Source organism: Miscanthus floridulus, chromosome 8, assembly GCF_019320115.1.
Source record: "Miscanthus floridulus cultivar M001 chromosome 8, ASM1932011v1, whole genome shotgun sequence".
NCBI classification, from domain to species: Eukaryota; Viridiplantae; Streptophyta; class Magnoliopsida; order Poales; family Poaceae; genus Miscanthus; species Miscanthus floridulus.
Genome location: NC_089587.1, coordinates 51,078,218 through 51,095,847, shown reverse-complemented (window position 1 = coordinate 51,095,847; position 17,630 = coordinate 51,078,218). Strand labels below are relative to the sequence as shown.

At 46.3% G+C, this 17,630-nt stretch overlaps 2 protein-coding genes across 2 annotated transcripts; both read left to right on the top strand.

Moving 5' to 3' along the window:
• The first annotated feature begins 344 nt into the window (after positions 1-344).
• On the top strand, positions 345-2,698 carry LOC136471986 (polyphenol oxidase I, chloroplastic-like). The gene is made up of 2 exons (XM_066469733.1): positions 345-1,320; positions 1,409-2,698. The coding sequence occupies exons 1-2, from the start codon at positions 388-390 to the stop codon at positions 2,408-2,410; spliced, it is 1,935 nt and encodes a 644-aa protein (XP_066325830.1). The 5' UTR covers positions 345-387; the 3' UTR covers positions 2,411-2,698.
• A 7,714-nt stretch (positions 2,699-10,412) lies between these two features.
• On the top strand, positions 10,413-17,036 carry LOC136469047 (polyphenol oxidase II, chloroplastic-like). Its single transcript, XM_066467387.1, has 2 exons — positions 10,413-10,421; positions 16,554-17,036. Exons 1-2 carry the CDS (start codon positions 10,413-10,415, stop codon positions 17,034-17,036), a joined length of 492 nt encoding a protein of 163 aa, XP_066323484.1.
• Positions 17,037-17,630: the final 594 nt, after the last annotated feature.

Genomic DNA, 17,630 nt, shown 5'->3' with positions numbered 1-17,630 from the left:
CATGCAGACTTGAAAAAAAAAAAAAAGTTCCCATGGTGAATAAAACCAATATTTCAACACGTGGGTACCCCAATGACTAAATTTGAGAAAAAAAAACTAATCCTATTTGATTTACGCAGCAGTCCACTGTTGGATGATTATGCATGGACACGTGTCATAAATCCACGGTGGGTGCCCACGGGTGCATGTTGGGAATACTTCCTTCCAATTTTCCCCCTAAATTTTGCATGTGCCCCTGAAAATGTTAGCATGTTGGAATGGAGCGATCGAGCAGCAAAAAGTTGGCCGATGGCATCTCGATGTACCATATATATACAGGGGCACACTGATGCTTTCCGAGCACAAATCAGCAATACCCAATATCTCCAGCTGATTTGTCCACACGGCATGGCGACGGCCAGCGGCTTCAGCAGCTTCCTCGTCCCGGCGACTGCTGTCGCCTCGAGACCCTCTGCATGCCCATCCACGCTCCCCAAGAAGAATGCCGCTAGGCCCCGGCTGCGCACAGTGCAGTGCAGGGCCAGCGGCGGCCGTGGCGACGACGTCGATAGCCGCCTCCTCTGGCTGCCCCGGCGGGAAGTGCTCACCGGCCTGAGCAGCGTCGCCGCCGGCTTCGTCGGGTACCCGGACCTGGCGTCCATCGCCCTGGAGGCGAACCCCGTGGAGAGCTGCTGCCGGGGCGAGAAGGTGACGGACAAGATCGTGGAGTGCTCGGACCCGAACCGAGACTTCCCGTGCCCGCCGATCCCCATCGTGGACTTCACGCCGGAGCGCACGGTGACGCGCATCCGCAGGCCGGCGCACGACCTGGACGCGGAGTACCAGGCGAAGTACAAGGAAGCCGTCAGGAAGATGCGGGCGCTGGACAAGTCGAACCCGCTGAGCTTCGCGGCGCAGGCGGCCGTCCACGAGTCCTACTGCGACGGGCACTACCGGCTGGACCCGACGGAGAAGAACCGCCCCTTCGACGTGCACTTCTCGTGGATCTTCGCGCCGTGGCACCGCATGTACATGTACTTCTACGAGCGCGCCCTCGGCGACCTCATCGGCGACGACACCTTCGCTCTGCCGTACTGGAGCTGGGACACGCCGGCCGGCATGGGGATACCGGCCGTCTTCAAGGGGATCTCCACGGCCGAGAACCCGCTGTTCGACCCCTACCGCAACATGGACAACAGAGACGCCCTGATCGACCTCGACTATCAGAAAACCGACAGACGGCCGACCATCCCCTTCAAGCCGCCGCCGGCGTGGGACGCCGCCGCGCGCAAGGCGTACGATGACGCCGTTCGGACCAACCTTTCCACCATATACATTCAGGTAATCAATCAAGGTGTACATACAAACATTATTCGTTTGGAAATGGCTAGCTCTTGATTTTGTTTGGCCTTGTTTGTATGTATTGTAGCAAGTCCGTGACGGCAAGGGGCCCCGTGCGTACCTCGGCGAGAAGCTGTGCAGCGAGGCGAGCTCCCGGGTGAAGGAGGTGAACGAGCGTTCCAAGAGGCGGCAAGGAGGCGGCGGCGCGCCGAAGGTGAAGATGAGCAACGCGGCGGGCACGCTGGAAAATTTGGCGCACACGACGGTGCACGTGTGGGCCGGCAGGTCGAGCCCCAAGGCTCCGGCCACCTGCTCCGTGGACGGAGGCGGGGTGGTGGGGCATGACGGCCAGCCGCACTGCAACAACGACATGGGGTTCCTGGGCACGGCGGGGCGGGACCCGCTCTTCTACTCGCACCACGCCAACGTGGACCGGATGTGGCACCTCTGGTCCACCAAGCTCTGCGGCAGGGGCTTCGACGACCCGGCGTGGCTGGACACCAGCTTCGTCTTCTACGACGACGTCAAGAGCCCGCGGCTGGTGCGGATGAAGTTCCGCGACGTGCTCGACACGGCCAACCTCGGGTACACCTACGACAAGGAGTCGGAGGCGGCGCTGCCGTGGCTCAACAGCAAGCCCACCCGGTTCTCCGGCGGCAAGACGACGAGGTCGTCCGCGCCGGCGAAGCCCAAGGTGGTGTCGGAGTTCCCGCTGACCCTGACGAAGGAGGCCGTGGACGTGCCGTCGGTGGCGATCCCGGCGAAGCAGCCCGGGAAGGACCTGGTGCTGCTCATCGAGGGCATCGAGTACGACCCCCAGATCAACAACAAGTTCGACGTCATCATCAACGTGCCCAAGGAGGACGCCGGCAAGGTGGGGCCCAAGGACTGCGAGTACGCCGGCAGCTTCACCGCCGTGCCCAGCTCCAACGCCGCCGGCGGGACGCTCGTGGGGAAGGTCACGCTCTTCATCGACGGCGTGCTGGAAGACCTCGGGCTCACCGGCGAGAGCGCCGTCGACATCGTGCTGGTTCCTCACACGGACGAGGAGATCAAGATCTACCTGCCCCCGACCATCGAGAACGCATGATGAGATCACTGTCTCATCAACAGCCGCACGCACTGCTGGCTGTTATCTTCACCGCCGCCGGCGCGTGAGCAGTGGCGATTTAATAAGGCTTAAAAAATAAATTAGTACGATGTCCTACTCCTGCCGTATGATTATTGTGTTTAAGTTTATAATAAATAATCTAGATGAAACCCCGCACGTTGCTGCGGGACAGTAATAGAGTTATTCTTGTTAGAGGGCAGGTTTTGAGAAATTGCATAGTCCGATGTGGAAATGTTGATTTCAATGAATATAGTCGAAAGTTCAGAACATTTCGATTAATTTACATGGATATTTCTTAGTGGTATATCCGAAAGAAATTGCAGACTTCAAGAAGAGATTTTTTTGCTGCAATGAATTTAATTTGCAAACTAAATCCAATGCACTTAAGTACATGTTATGGCATAAGAGAGAGTGATGCATGTAGTGACGACCTCAAAGTCATGGAACATAAAGTTAGAATTTTTTTTCCTACGTAGAAAACATTTTTTTAGCAATAGTTCAATTTTTTTTTTAGGGACGGCTGGTGATGGAGCCGCCCCTACAGTGGTGTGCTCGGGTGCCCAGACACCAGCCGTCCCTACAAATATAACAACAGGGGCGGCTGGTGTTACGAGCCGCCCCTACAAATAGGGTCTGATTTGTAGGGGCGGCTCAATCACCAGCCGCCCCTGGAAATGCTATTTGTAGGGGCGGCTGGTGTTGAGCCACTCCTAAAAATGGCCCCATATTTATAGCTCCGATTTGTAGGGGCGGCTCAATCACCAGCCGCCCCTACAAATGGCCCCATATAAAACAGAAGCAGCACATTCTTCCTCCTCGGGTCACTCACTCCAACCCATGAAAGAAAGGTGGGGAGAACTTGGGTACCTCCTAAAAATTGCTCTACTAAGGGGGGAAGGTTTTGGTCTTAAATCCTTTGGTGGAGAGGTTGTAGAAGGTAAGAAAATGCTATTCCACACTTTTTTTGAAGTTTTAATGGTTGGTTAGTGAGTAATTAGAGTTTTGTTTTTCTCTCTCTTCTATGGTGCTTGAGCTATTTATGAGCAAATTAGACCCAACTTTTAAATATACTAGGGTAAATTAGGGAGGGGAACAAGATCATACCCTTATTTGGTCCATGTTTCTTGATTTTAGTGAACCATTAGTTAGTTTTATGGATGTTTCATGTCATGTGATCTAGATCTAGGGTTTGATTTTTTTATTAATTTTGTTGTTGTAAATTTATGTTTGATAAAATTAGACTAGGGTTTGTACGAAAGATATTGGGTAACGTATAATTATTACTAATTGTTGTCTTTGAAATTGTTTATTGTAATCAACAAATATGCATTTTAATTATTTATGGATAAATGAACCATTAATTAATTTTCCTCTACCATGGTGTGTTTGTATGCTTCATGTAATTATATTAGATTTATATTCATATATATCTGACGTATATACAATTATTCTCAAATAATTATTACTTTGATTTATTTTTATATATATCTGAATAAGTAGTCCTTTAATGTTTGTTTTGTTGTTGTTGTAAAAGATAGAGTACAGGAACTCTTGGATGTATGGTTCGTTAAGGTTCAAGGCAGATTTCCGTAAAGAGGCGGATAAATTTATTGAAGCCGCAACGAAGCATGCAACGACATTGAAAGAGAATAAGGATATAATTATTTGCCCCTGTAAAGATTGCAAGAACCATATGGCATGGACAGATGTGACTATCATCAGATCACATTTGATTATGCGAGGATTTGTTGAGGACTACACAGTGTGGATTCATCATAGTGAAACGGTTATTGTTAACGACGAGGATGAGGAGGAATACGACGACGAAACCATAGAATCCCTGTCCCAATATTCAGCAGAGCTTGATGCATGAATGGATTTCGAGTTTGGCAATGAATAAGGTGGTGATGCTGGTGGTTGGGATGGTAACAACGAAGGTGGTGCCAATAATGATGGTGGAGCACGTGTCGGAGTTGAAGATGATTTAGATGACATGATTCGAACCCTTGGACCAGAGATTTTACTAAATAGCCCGAAATGTCTAGAAATTTGGAAAGAGTGACAAAAGCATCGAAGGAGACTGTGTATGGTGTTGAAAAGGGCTATCCGACATATTGGACATTGCTACGTTTCGTGCTTGAGCTGCTCATCCTGAAGGCTAAGTACGGCTGGTCAGACTGTAGTTTCAATGATCTAATGCATCTCCTGTCATTGGTGCTGCCACAACCAAACTCAGTTCCCGCCAACACATACCAAGCGAAGAAGGTCATAAGTCCATTGACAATGGGGGTTAAAAAATACATGCATGCCCCAACCACTGTATACTTTTTCGTGGCGAAATGTTCAAGTCACTGGATAAATGTCCCCGGTGTGGGGCCAGCCGGTACAAGAACAATGACCTTTACGGTGGGGACGAACCATCCACGGGGAAAAAGAGGAATAAAAAGGGTACAAAAAAGGTGGTACAAGAATCTCAGCCCCCAGAGGACACTCCATTAGGCAACGATGCAAAACAGAGAAGAATTCCTGCCCTGGTAATGTGGTACCTGCCAGTGACCGACCGCTTGAGACATATGTTCCTAAACCCTAAAGAAGCCGCACTCATGACATGGTGGGATGATGAGCGCAAGGTGGATGATGATAAGATTGCACACCCGGCTGATTGTAGTCAGTGGCAAAGGTTTGATGAGAAGCACAAAGAATTTAGCGATGACCCAAGGAATGTACGGTTTGGCCTGAGCACCGATGGAATGAATCCCTTCAATAAGAGGATGAGCAACCACAGCACATGGCCAGTGATCTTGACCATGTACAACATCCCAACATGGTTGTGTCAGAAGAGAAAGTACCTTCTCCTCACTATTCTTATTTCTGGCCCTAAACAACCAGGCATTGATATAGACGTGTTCCTCGAGCCCTTGATACAAGAAATGGAGAGGCTATGGGGGCATGGGGAGCAGATGTACGATGCATTCCGAAAGGAGGACTTCATATGTAGAGCAATAATATTTGTTACTACCAATGATTACCCCGCGATGTTTGCTTTGTCTGGACAGATCAAAGGGAAGACGGGATGCTTGGTTTGCTTGGATGGTACTACATGGGTGTACCTGGATGCATCCAAGAAGATAGTTTACCTAAGGAACCGACGCTTCTTAAAGACAAGTCACAAGTGCCGCAGCAAATTGTTCTTTAGATTTTATGACAACGCCCCAGAGATTGAACCCCCTCCGGAGAGACGTCATAACGGAGAACATGTGTACAGAATGGCGAAAAACATACGCGTCGTCTATGGAAAGAAGAATCCAGATGGGACGAACAGAGATAGAAGCACACCTCCTGTCGAAGGCGTACCTTTCAAGAAACAATCGATCTTCTGCCTTATTGGCCAGACTTAGAGGTCCCCCATGCCATTGATGATATGCACGTGCAGAAGAATGTCTTTGAGAGTCTCATTGCTACCTTGATGAACACAGGCAAGTCAAAGGATGGTCTGAAAGCACGGAAAGACATGGTGCAGCTAAACATGATGCCATAGCTTCACCCGGTACCTGAGGCTAATGGAAAATACACTCTGCCCGCGACGTGCTTCAACCTAACACCAGATGAGAAGAGAGCTATATGCACTTTCCTGAGGGGGATCAAAGTCCTGACTGGGTTTTCAGCAAATGTGAAGAAGCTAGTGTCGATGAAGGACTTGTCAATAACACACTACAAGGCTCACGATTGCCATATGATGCTGACAGTGTTTCTACCTATTGCAATTAGGGCTATAAAGCCAGAGTTCTTGAAAATGGCCATCACCCACATGTGCTACTTCTTTTCAAAGATCTCATAGAAGACGATTGGCAAGGAAGAGCTGAGTGACCTACATGAATTTGTGGTGGAGACACAAAACCAACTGGAGATGTGTTTACCTCCTGCTTTTTTGATATAATGCCACATCTCATGATTCACATGGTTCATCAGATACAGGCGCTTGGCCCTTGCTACTTGTATGAAATGTGGTCCTATGAGCGGTTCATGTCGGTTTTAAGTCGATACGTGCATAATCGAGCATACCCAGAGGGCTCCATGATAGAGGGTTACAGTACTAAAGAAGTCGTCGAGTGCTGTCAAGAGTATCTAAAAGTATAGAAAGGGATTGGTAAACCCGATTCTCGTCACAAGGGTAGGCTGGCTAGGAAGGGCACTAGTGGTAGAAAAGTGTTCATCGACCATGATTACAAAGAGGTGAGTCGGGTGCATTACAGTGTCTTGCAGAGTACACAACTGATGCAACCGTATATTGATGAACACTTGGCTATCATTATGGTGGAGAGAAATGGTCGTTCGGATGATTGGGTCATGAAACAGCACAAGCAACGACTAACTACATGGTTGAAGGACCAAAACATACCGCCTGGAGAAACCATAGACTCTATTACCATCAGTAGGTTGGCGGAGGGGCCATCGAGACAAGTGACATCTTGGAATACTTATGACATCAATGGGTACACGTACTATACCCACGCAAAGGATAGTAAATATGTGAACCAAAACAGCGGCATTCGAATAGAGGCTCTCGATGGATTAGGGCGAAAGATTCAATACTTTGGCATCATTGAAGAGATATGGGAACTTGACTATGGAAGGGATATAACGGTGGCCCTGTTTCGATGCCGCTGGATCAAACAACACCAACTGAACGAGATCGGATTGAGAGTCCTGGACCTCGAGAATCTAGGCTACCAAGATAACCCTTGGGTGCTCGCTTCACGTGTCGCACAAGTTTTCTATATGTCTGACCCACAAAGTAACCTCCCCCCCGAAGAAGAAGACAAAGCACGTGGTTGCCTCCGGGAAACAACACATTATTGGAGTTAATGGTGTGGATGATGTTGAAGCTTACAATAACTACGATGAGATGCCGCTATTCACAGACTTTCCTAAGAAGATCAGTGTTGTGGAAAAGAACCTCCCCAAAGACATAATGCCATGGGAACGAAAAGGTGTCAAAGGGAAAGTCGTTACAGCGGGCTAGCTAGTTGTTGAACGTGGAGTGTTTGTGTAAGTGTGTGTTTGTAAGACTTCATTTATCATGCGTGTGAGACTATATATTTATGTACGTGTGTAAGACTACATATTTTTGTATGTGTATGAGACTACATTTTATGCATGTGTGTGAGACTACCCTTTGCAACATCCAGATGACTCTATTTGAACATCCACTCTATTACTACAAAATTTCATTTGTCAAAGTTTGAGCACTTCAAATTTTCAAATTTAAAAAAACGACAAGTTCAAACGAGATTTTCAACCACTAAATGTTTTTGAGCTAAAAAAGTGATGAATACCAAAGTTGTATAACTCATCAAGATCTATAACTTTTATTTTGATCATTTCTTTATCTAACAAATTGATAGTAAACATTGTTCACAAATCAACATGTTTCTCGTATAGTTTATGAAACTATGAGTCATGTGAATTTATGAACAATGTTTACTAATACTTTGTCACATGAAGAAGTGACCAAAATAAAAGTTATAGATAGTGAGGAGTTCAACAACTTTTATGTTCACGACTTTTATTGTAGAAATCATTTAAGGTTTCAAAATCTTGTTTGAAGTTGCCATTTAGTGAAATTCAAAATTTGAACTGTTCAAATTTTGTCAAATGAAAATATGATCAAAATAAAAGTTGTACATATTGATGAGTTCTACAACTTTGGTATTCATGAGTTTTTCATGAGAAATCATTTACTCTTTCAAAATATTGTTTCAAGTTGAAATTATTTGAATTTCAAAATTTGAATCGTTCAAACAAAGTCACATGACAAGATGACCAAAATAAAAGTTATACATGTTGATGAGTTATACAACTTTTATGTTTACAACATTTTCATTTTATTTCATTTAACGTCATAAAATTGTATTCAAAGTTTTAAAATTCAAATTTTTAATTTTTGTTTTTTTTTGTTTTCTATATTGTTTTGACTACAATTGTTTATATCTATATTTCTTCACATATAGAATAATACAAAATATTATATTTGTGTATATACACAATTTTTTTATATTACTTTGTGTTTTTATGATATAAAAATATAGAATTTATAATTTAAAATTTGTAGGGGCGGTTGGATCAGGAACCGCCCCTAAAAATGCATTTGTAGGGGCAGCTGGATCAGGAACCGCCCCTAAAAATGCATTTGTAGGTGCGGCTGGATCAGGAACCGCCCCTACAAATGGTACCTAGTATAAATAGGAGGAAGCGCATGGGAGCCATCGTCTGGGCGCTGTCTTCTTCCTCCGACGCCGTTAGGCTACCTAGGGTTTCCGCCGTCGGTCCTGTGCCCGCCCACACCCGCACCCGGTCCTCGGCACCCGCCCCCGCGCGCCGACCCCCGGCGTCCCGCGCCCGGCCCCCAGCGCCCTCCCCCGCGCGCCGAAACCCGGCGTCCCGCGCCCGGCCCCCGGCGCCCGCCCCCGCACACCGACACCCGCACCCGGTCCCCGGCGCCCGCCCCCGCGCACCGACCCCCAGCGTCTCGCACCCGGCCACGCCGCCGGTCCCGCGCCCACAACCGGCCCCAGGCGCCCGGCCCCCGGCGTCCCGTACCCGGCCCCCGGCGCCCGCCCCTGCGCGCCACCGGTCTCGCACCCGGCCCCAGGCGCCTGGCCCCCGACGACGGAACCTTCCTCTGCCGGGGCTGCACAGGGTCAACAGCAGCTCGAGATCCAGTGACTGATCTCTTCATTCCTCGGTGAGTAAACCCCAGTCGCTCTACATTTCGTGCTGTGTTTGTTTTGCTGCAGTTTTTCTGGTTTTGATTATGACATCTGCCTAGGCTTATAGAGCATGATATTGCTTAAAAACAAAGTAGTATGTTTCTAAGTTTTAGTGAATTCAGTAGTTGTCTATATTTATGCACATTGTTAGGTGAGCTTTACCAGTGATGGTATTAGTGATAGCTAGTTTGTTTTTCTGGTTTTCAATAATCTTCACAAGTATGCAGCTTCCGTAAGTTACAAATTCATATGCATATATCTGTAAAATTTGTTGTGTGAGTCTAGTAGTTTATCATCTTTTTAGAGTTTTTATGATGATGTTGAATTTAGGGATTGGCTATAAGCATCAGGTTTTAGGTGCTCGATCCCACATTCCCACTAACAACCTTGTGTAATCCACGGTTGGGTATATTCCAACCCTATGTAAACATGCACGCACACCCAGCGAAAAGGTGCTGCTTCTCCGAGAGACGCTTTCGCACCTATGATCATCTTTCAATCGTAGCACTGGTCGTTCACTGTCTTTGTATATCCAATTTCTAGTTCCTTGATTTAAGAGGAAGATCTCTATATTCGGATGTTCAGTACCCAGCTGCCCAGCCCAGCCGCAGCTCCAGCCTGCAGGCTGCAGTTAACATCTATCTAAACCACAGGAGCAGGTAACCAAAAGCTATTTTGCTTGAACACTGTCGATCAGCTACTGGCCCTGCCCTCGCTAAATTAGTGTTGCCAGCTGCAGTCCTAACACCTGCACTTGCTAAAAATGTCAGTTATTTGTGCTTCTAGTGTTCTGCCTTTGTTTGGGCAGTTGTATGAAGTGTTCTGCCTTTGTTGCCAGCTTCTAGTGTTCTGCCTTTGTTGCCAGCTGCAGTCCTAACACCTGCACTTGCCAAAATTGGTGAGATAGCTTTACTGGACATGCCTTTTTATGTAGTTATGGCAACTTGCAGTCCAAACAAATCATGTGCTCCACTTTCTAAGTCATTTATAGCTGTTGTATAGATCTTGCTAGGAATGAATTGCAGTGCTACTACTATTGTTTTGTCTGACAGTGTGCCCAGCTGCTAGCAGTTATGCCAGTGTGCAATCTGCATCTATTCAAACTTGTAGCAAACCTCACTTTTGTCATTTTTCATTGTTCCAGCTAATCACTCGTATATAGCTCTTGATAATTTCAATCAGTTGAGTATGATCTTTATTTCAATCTACCAATGCTCTTGGTAATTTCAGTTTGCCTGATAGCTAACTTGTTTTTGTAACATTTGAGAATTCATTTTATTTAGTTTTGCCTGATAGCTCTAGTCAACTATTCTCATAAAAAGAGGTTGTACCTTATCTTGAGTTACCCATTTTTTTGTTGGATATATAGAATCAATAATGATTGTTTAATATACATATACCATGTGTTTAATATCAAGGCTAGTGATTAACTACTTACAGCGCCTGACCAGTCCTTGCTACTTGATTGATTTAATAGTTATTATTGTTTTGTTACTTCACTGCTCTATTGCTTCTAAAAATTTAGATTAAACCCATTTTTAGTGAACTGCTCATTTCAGTCAACAGTTTATATAGTTTGCTTTGTTCTTCCCCAATAGATACCTATAGTTTGCTATTCCTGGCTACATTCTATGGTTGCTGGCTTGCTGCTGTCCTAAACTACAATTCAGTACTATTAACTATATATTTTTATATGGTTCAGATTTTCATCTGTCAAATGTGCAGCTTGAGGGCATAGGATGAGTGGGCCACTGCTGTTTTTGGCTATTTTTGCTAACAGCTGCTGCTCTATGTTTGCTAAGCAGCTGTTGTTGTTGTTTTTTGCCAAATCTCCCCTCTCCTCTCCTCTTCTTTGTTTTGCCGATGATGAAATTACACAAGTCCAAACATTATATGGAATATGAGCTGATGATCAAGAACTTGTGAGGAACTTGGCATCATTACTAGCCCTTTTCCTCTCTTCTCTTCTCTGTTATGATGCCACTATGCTCCAAGTTCATGATCAAATGATGATTGACATGTTTCTGAGGAGTCTTTTTCTGCTGTCTTCCTCTCCTTCTGTGAATTTGGAAGATCTAGCTCTTTAGCTGTCTTACTCTATCTAACATGTTGTCATACCATCACAGCAACTTTTCCATTCTTATCAGCATGATCTGGTAACTTTAATTCTTGACACATCTGAGCCTCCATAACAGTTACCTCAGCACCCTCTTCTTGCTGACCTTCATGCTAGTGCCAGAAAGTTCCTTAGTTCATGCTGCATTTTCTTGGTCGATCATCTTCTTGGTCGATCGGTCTCTCTAGCTAGCTAAAGCTGCTAGTATTGCTATGTACTGCTACTGGAGTACTGCTAATGCCTCCAGTTGTAGTTGTGAACTTCCTGTGTGATGATATGCTTGCCTAGCAGCTTGCTCGTCCTTGCTTAATGAACTTGGGATTTTAATCAGCCAGCCGGCTACATCTACATCAATTTGGTGAAATTAATCTTCTTGTTTAATTTCTAGCTTGCTGCTGATCTACTAGTTGCGTGCTTGGGGGCATAGGACCAATGGGCCACTACTATTTTTTGCTATTTTTGCCATCAACTACTGCTCTATGTTTGCTAAGCAGCTGTTGCTTTTTTTTGCCAAATCTCCCCTCTCCTCTCCTCTCCTCTCCTTTGTTTTGCCAATGATGAAATTATCCAAGTCCATACATTATATGGAATATGAGCTGATGATCAAGAACTTGTGAGGAACTTGGCATCATTAGCAGCCGCCCCTACATTACCTTCTCCTCTCTTCTCTGTTATGATGCCTTGATGCTCCAAGTTCAAGATCAGATGATGATTGACATGTTTCTGAGGCCTCTACCACTGCTACTTCTTGTTTTTTATATTGTTGTTTTATAGGACTACTTTGGTTTATAGACCTTTTTGATTTCTTATACCTTCTCGCGTACCTAAAGCACACTTTCTTGCATCTTTTAGAACAAAGCGCGAAATAATGTCATGGACAACAGACAGTGCAGCTCGATGCCCTAAGCATGATGAGCAGCCAACCCTTGAGGAGCAAGCACTAGAGGACCAGCTTACTCAGGAATAGTTCAATAACGAGGTAGAAAAGGATCTAGAAATGATGCTTACTCAGGAGGAGTGTGACGAGGAGGAAGGCCCCGAAGAAGAGGCTGCTGAAGGCGAAGAAGAAGAGGATGATGAGTCAGAAGAGGGATATGAAAGTCCCGAGGATCCTTTCCCACCTGAAGCAAGAAGGGGGCCAACAGAGGAAGATTTGGACAAGGATTTTGACCCGAATGAGGAGGTAGGGAAGAAGCCTTAACTTGTAAATTTTGCTAAAGCTTTGGCTGTGTTACCTCTGCTAACACTTTGACCTGTCCTATATATAGGTCCCTCCTAAAACTCAGAAAAGACAACGTCGACGTCCGCGACATCTCGCTGGACAAGACGGAGTAGAGGAAAGGAGAGCAGAGGCAACAACCACAAAGACAGATCACGATGCCTCTGCTCCATAAACTCAAGACACAACCACGACTACCAAGCCTAAGAGGAAACGAGGGGATAGAAAAGGAAATCTATATCTAGATAAGGCTTGCTATGTGATAACAGAGGTTGGGCCAGCAGGGGAGATCCTTGAGCCGAAGGAATTAAGAGGACGATTTCGTAATGCGATCGGGGCCCTAGTAAGAGATAAATTGAACCTAGCAATCCCTAACTGGAAAGAGGTACCAGAGAACATAAAGAATGCACTATGGGATAGGCAGCTAAAGGTCAATTTTAGATTTCCGGAGGGTAAGCACGAATTGGTAAAAAAGATGCTATCAGGATGATGGGAGAGTCATTTCGACGTTGGAGGTCGGAGCTCAACACGAAGTATATCCTAAAGGGGTTAACTCCCTTCAACGAGTTCGGCAAAATAACTCCTAGTCAATGGGAGAAGCTCGTGGCTCAGAAGACTTCAGCGAAGGCATTGGAGCTCAGTGCCCGTAACACCGAGCTGGTGAAGAGGAACAAACACCACCATCATCTAGGCCCCGGTGGCTACTATGCCAAGGAAGAGCAGTTTAGGAAGATGGATGAAGAGGCCGCAGCTGCTGGGAATATCGATGTGACAAACTTGAAGGTACGCTCAAGGAACTAGATATATGCAAGGAGTACAGAACCATCCGGCAGTAATCTTAAGTTTGATAAGCCGGAGACCCAAGAGGTGGTATCAAGGATACTAAAATATGCTAAAGACAAAGAGACGGGCTCATTCAATCCTTCCAGAGAGAGGGACGAGCTTAGCCTTGGCTTGGGAAACAAGGAGCACACAGGTCGCACCAGGGGGCTAGGGAAAAGGATGACCTGGAAGCAAGGATTCGAAGAGGACAGGCACATGTACAAGAAACATGGCCGAGGCCGGGAGACTAGTCTTGAGCTCCAAGTGAAGGCTCTAGTTGCGAAGGCGCTGGAGGAGCAAGGAATGTCTACGGAGCCACGTATATTAGTGACGTCGTCGGGAGAACTGGCATTAGTTGGCAGCCCTCCGAAAGTTCCTAGCAACCAAGGTTCCACTGCAGCCACAACCCTAGTCGATCTCATACAGGAACCTACTAGTTGCACCTTGGTGTTTCTCAGCAGCCGGCAGAACACTGTGATGGAGGTGGCAACGGGTGTGGCACATCCTCCCGGTGGCTTACACCACAATAATAAGATACCGCCGGACTACACTAGGGTCGAGGTGCATACAGTGAAGCCCGAGTTCATGCAGTGGAGGATAGACTACGCAACTCCTGAGGGGCTGGTGTTACTCGGAGACGTTATGGGGCAGTTCATCCTCTGGCACAAACAGGACATTATATTGACTGCTTCTTCGCCGCCTCTCCCTCTCCCAAATTTGGAGCGAGTTGTTGAGGACAAGGAGATATTTTCACCGTCTCGTGACCCCCACATTCCTGAGATGCCACATTCTTCCCCGCCTCCTACCGAGCATGTGCCTGATGAGATGCCACAACCTTCTCCAGCTCGTACCGGGCAAGTGCATCATGAGATGCCACAGTCTTCTCAACAAGCACAACTAATACATGAACAATGAGTGCCTCCTGAAGAAGGTGATGCACAAGAAGATGAGGACGTGCCTGAATGGGAACTCCAAAAGAAAATTCCAATCAACATAAGGCCAGTTTATGTTCCGATCAAAGACGTCTCGTCGGTGTCCAAGTGGTATTCCCATGATCAGTTCAAGCCTGAAAACCAAGTTAAAAAAAGTCCCATCACGGGGTTCTGCGGAGGCTGTCAGTAGTAAACTCCACCAAATTGCAAAGCAGTATCCAAATGTTGATGCCATCGAATGATCAAAGGATTGCCCAAAAAAATATGAAAGAGGCAAGCCCTTCCTACCAAACCGGGACATCCAGCGCCTACCACTTGGAATGAGAAGATTCCATGATTGGTACTTGCGTGTTCTCCCAACGAGCATAGATATTATACAAGCATGCTTTCCCACCGGCACATTTGGAAGCCCAGCCGGGAAAATTGTCTTTGACTTCAATGACATGCACACATGCTTTCACCTAGGAGAAATGGAGATGAATCTAATTCGCACGTGGTGCCTGTAAGTCCTTGTCATCCCGATATGATATGAATGTAATCTTTGAATTTTGTTGTAACTAACCCACGCCGTGATTTGTAGAATGCAAGTGCACATTGTCAAACAAATGCCAAGTGTGAAAGCCGGGTATGTAGACCCTCAAGCTATAGCCCAAACAAATTTTAATTACCCTAAACGGTGGACACTGGATGCCAAAGAGCTAACAGCTGCAAAGACTCTTCGGGAGAAAGAGTGCATCTGTAGTGCGAAGCTAAGGGAAGAGTCCCTTAAGGTTGCAGCATACATTGCCTTGGCTTTCAAAAATCTCCAACACCACTCTACTATATGGCTACCATACAACTTCGAGTAAGCTCAACTCTATATTTAAAGCTTTGTTCGATATATTTCATTCGATGTAAAAGGGCTTATCTAGTTCTATGATTAAATCCATGCAGCAACCACTGGATTTGTATAGCCGTCGATGTCGGGAGGAGCATGGCATGGGTCTTTGATTCATTAGATAAGGACACGGTGACATACAAAGACTTCATATCGATTCTCAAGACGTATACATATCGACAATCCTCATTAGCTTATATGTTTGTATACATACTTGTAACGTTCACTTTTGAATACTAACAAGTTGTATTTGCTAAAATAATTCGAGCAGGGCATTTAGGTTCTATATCACTAATCATCATGGAAGGCATGATCCAGCAAGGAAGGAAAAGCTGGCTATAAAAACACTATGTGTGGTAAGTGTAACTTACTTCTTCAGTACTCCGTTACATGGCTGTCAAAAGCATTACTTAACATTTTCATATGCAAAACACACAGTGCCCCAAGCAGAAGCCTGGGAGTGTACATTGTGGATACTATATATGTTCTATGATGGGTAACACCGGTGCCTACAGGAGACACCCCTTAAGGGTAAGTTTGAACCTCTTCACCCGTAGTATAAAAACTTCGGAAATGGTATGAAATACTAAACCGAAATTTGTTTTCTTGTAGTGGAGAGAAGAGAAAGGAATGAAAAGAGACCCATACAAGGATGACAACTCTTAGAGCTCGTCGGCGACCTTTGCAACTTCATATTGGACCAGATTGTACACGTCAGAGGCGCCTACCATGACCGAGAGTCTGAGTTAGGTACAAATCATCAGTACCAACACCTTCGTGAGACTGAAAGGCTAGCTCTAGGACGTTGATAACAATGTGTATGGAATTTGTATATTTAATGATGGATTGTATATATTCATGTGAATTGGACTTGTAATTGTAGTTTATAGAATACTCTTATGCTTGTAGTCGCGGGGTGTTCGGCAACGCGAACACTGGTCACGGGGCGTTCGGCAACGCAAACGTGGTTCGGAACGTTGGTTGTGGGACGTCCGGCAAAGCGATTTTGAATTGAAAATTTGATTTTTTTACGGGAAAACGAACTGTAGGGACGGTTCTAGATTGAACCGCCCCTACAAATACCTGTTTGTAGGGGCGGCTGGTACTACAGCCGCCCCTATAAATATATTTGTAGGGGCAGCTGGTGTTTCCAGCCGCCCCTATAAATTGATTTGTAGGGGGCGGCTGGTAATAAGAGTCGCCTCTACAAATAGATTTGTAGGGGCGGCTGAAAACACCAGCCGCCCCTACAAATCGATTTGTAGGGGCGGCCTGAGAACCGCCCCTACAAATGCATGATTTGTAGAGACCCTTGCGTAGGGGCGGCTGGGCAAACCGCCCATACAAATGGTCTACAACCGCCCCTAGAAATGCTTTTTGACGTAGTGGGAGGCGGCGCTGCCGTGGCTCAACAGCAAGCCCACCCGGTTCTCCGGCGGCAAGACGACGAGGTCATCCGTGCCGGCGAAGCCCAAGGTGGTGTCGGAGTCCCCGCTGACCCTGACGAAGGAGGCCGTGGACGTGCCGTCGGTGGCGATCCCGGCGAAGCAGCCCAGGAAGGACCTGGTGCTGCTCATCGAGGGCATCGAGGACGACCCCCAGATCAACAACAAGTTCGACGTCATCATCAACGTGCCCAAGGAGGACGCCGGCAAGGTGGGGCCCAAGGTCTGCGAGTACGCCGGCAGCTTCACCGCCGTGCCCAGCTCCAACGCCGCCGGCGGGACGCTCGTGGGGAAGGTCACGCTCTTCATCGACGGCGTGCTGGAAGACCTCGGGCTCACCGGCGAGAGCGCCGTCGACATCGTGCTGGTTCCTCACACGGACGAGATCAAGATCTACCTGCCCCCGACCATCGAGAACGCATGATGAGATCACTGTCTCATCAACAGCCGCACGCACTGCTGGCTGTTATCTTCACCGCCGCCGGCGCGTGAGCAGTGGCGATTTAATAAGGCTTAAAAAATAAATTAGTACGATGTCCTACTCCTGCCGTATGATTATTGTGTTTAAGTTTATAATAAATAATCTAGATGAAACCCCGCTCGTTGCTGCGGGACAGTAATAGAATTATTCTTGTTAGAGGGCAGGTTTTGAGAAATTGCATAGTCCGATGTGGAAATGTTGATTTCAATGAATATAGTCGAAAGTTCAGAACATTTCGATTAATTTACATGGATATTTCTTAGTGGTATATCCGAAAGAAATTGCAGACTTCAAGAAGTGATTTTTTTGCTGCAATGAATTTAATTTGCAAACTAAATCCAATGCACCTAAGTACATGTTATGGCATAAGAGAGAGTGATGCATGTAGTGACGACCTCAAAGTCATGGAACATAAAGTTAGAAATTTATGATGAAATGTTTGCAATATCACCATAAACTTTTGAACCCACGATGTCCACTACCGGAAACAGAGACTTTGCCGAGTGCAAAATTCTTTGCCGAGTGTCAAAAATTGGG

Bases quoted from the DNA above. Each gene is read 5' to 3' on its own strand.
- LOC136471986 (XM_066469733.1), top strand. From the start codon at position 388: ATGGCGACGGCCAGCGGCTTCAGCAGCTTCCTCGTCCCGGCGACTGCT. The intron at 1,321-1,408 runs GTAATCAATCAA...TATGTATTGTAG, and splicing joins TTTCCACCATATACATTCAG to CAAGTCCGTGACGGCAAGGG.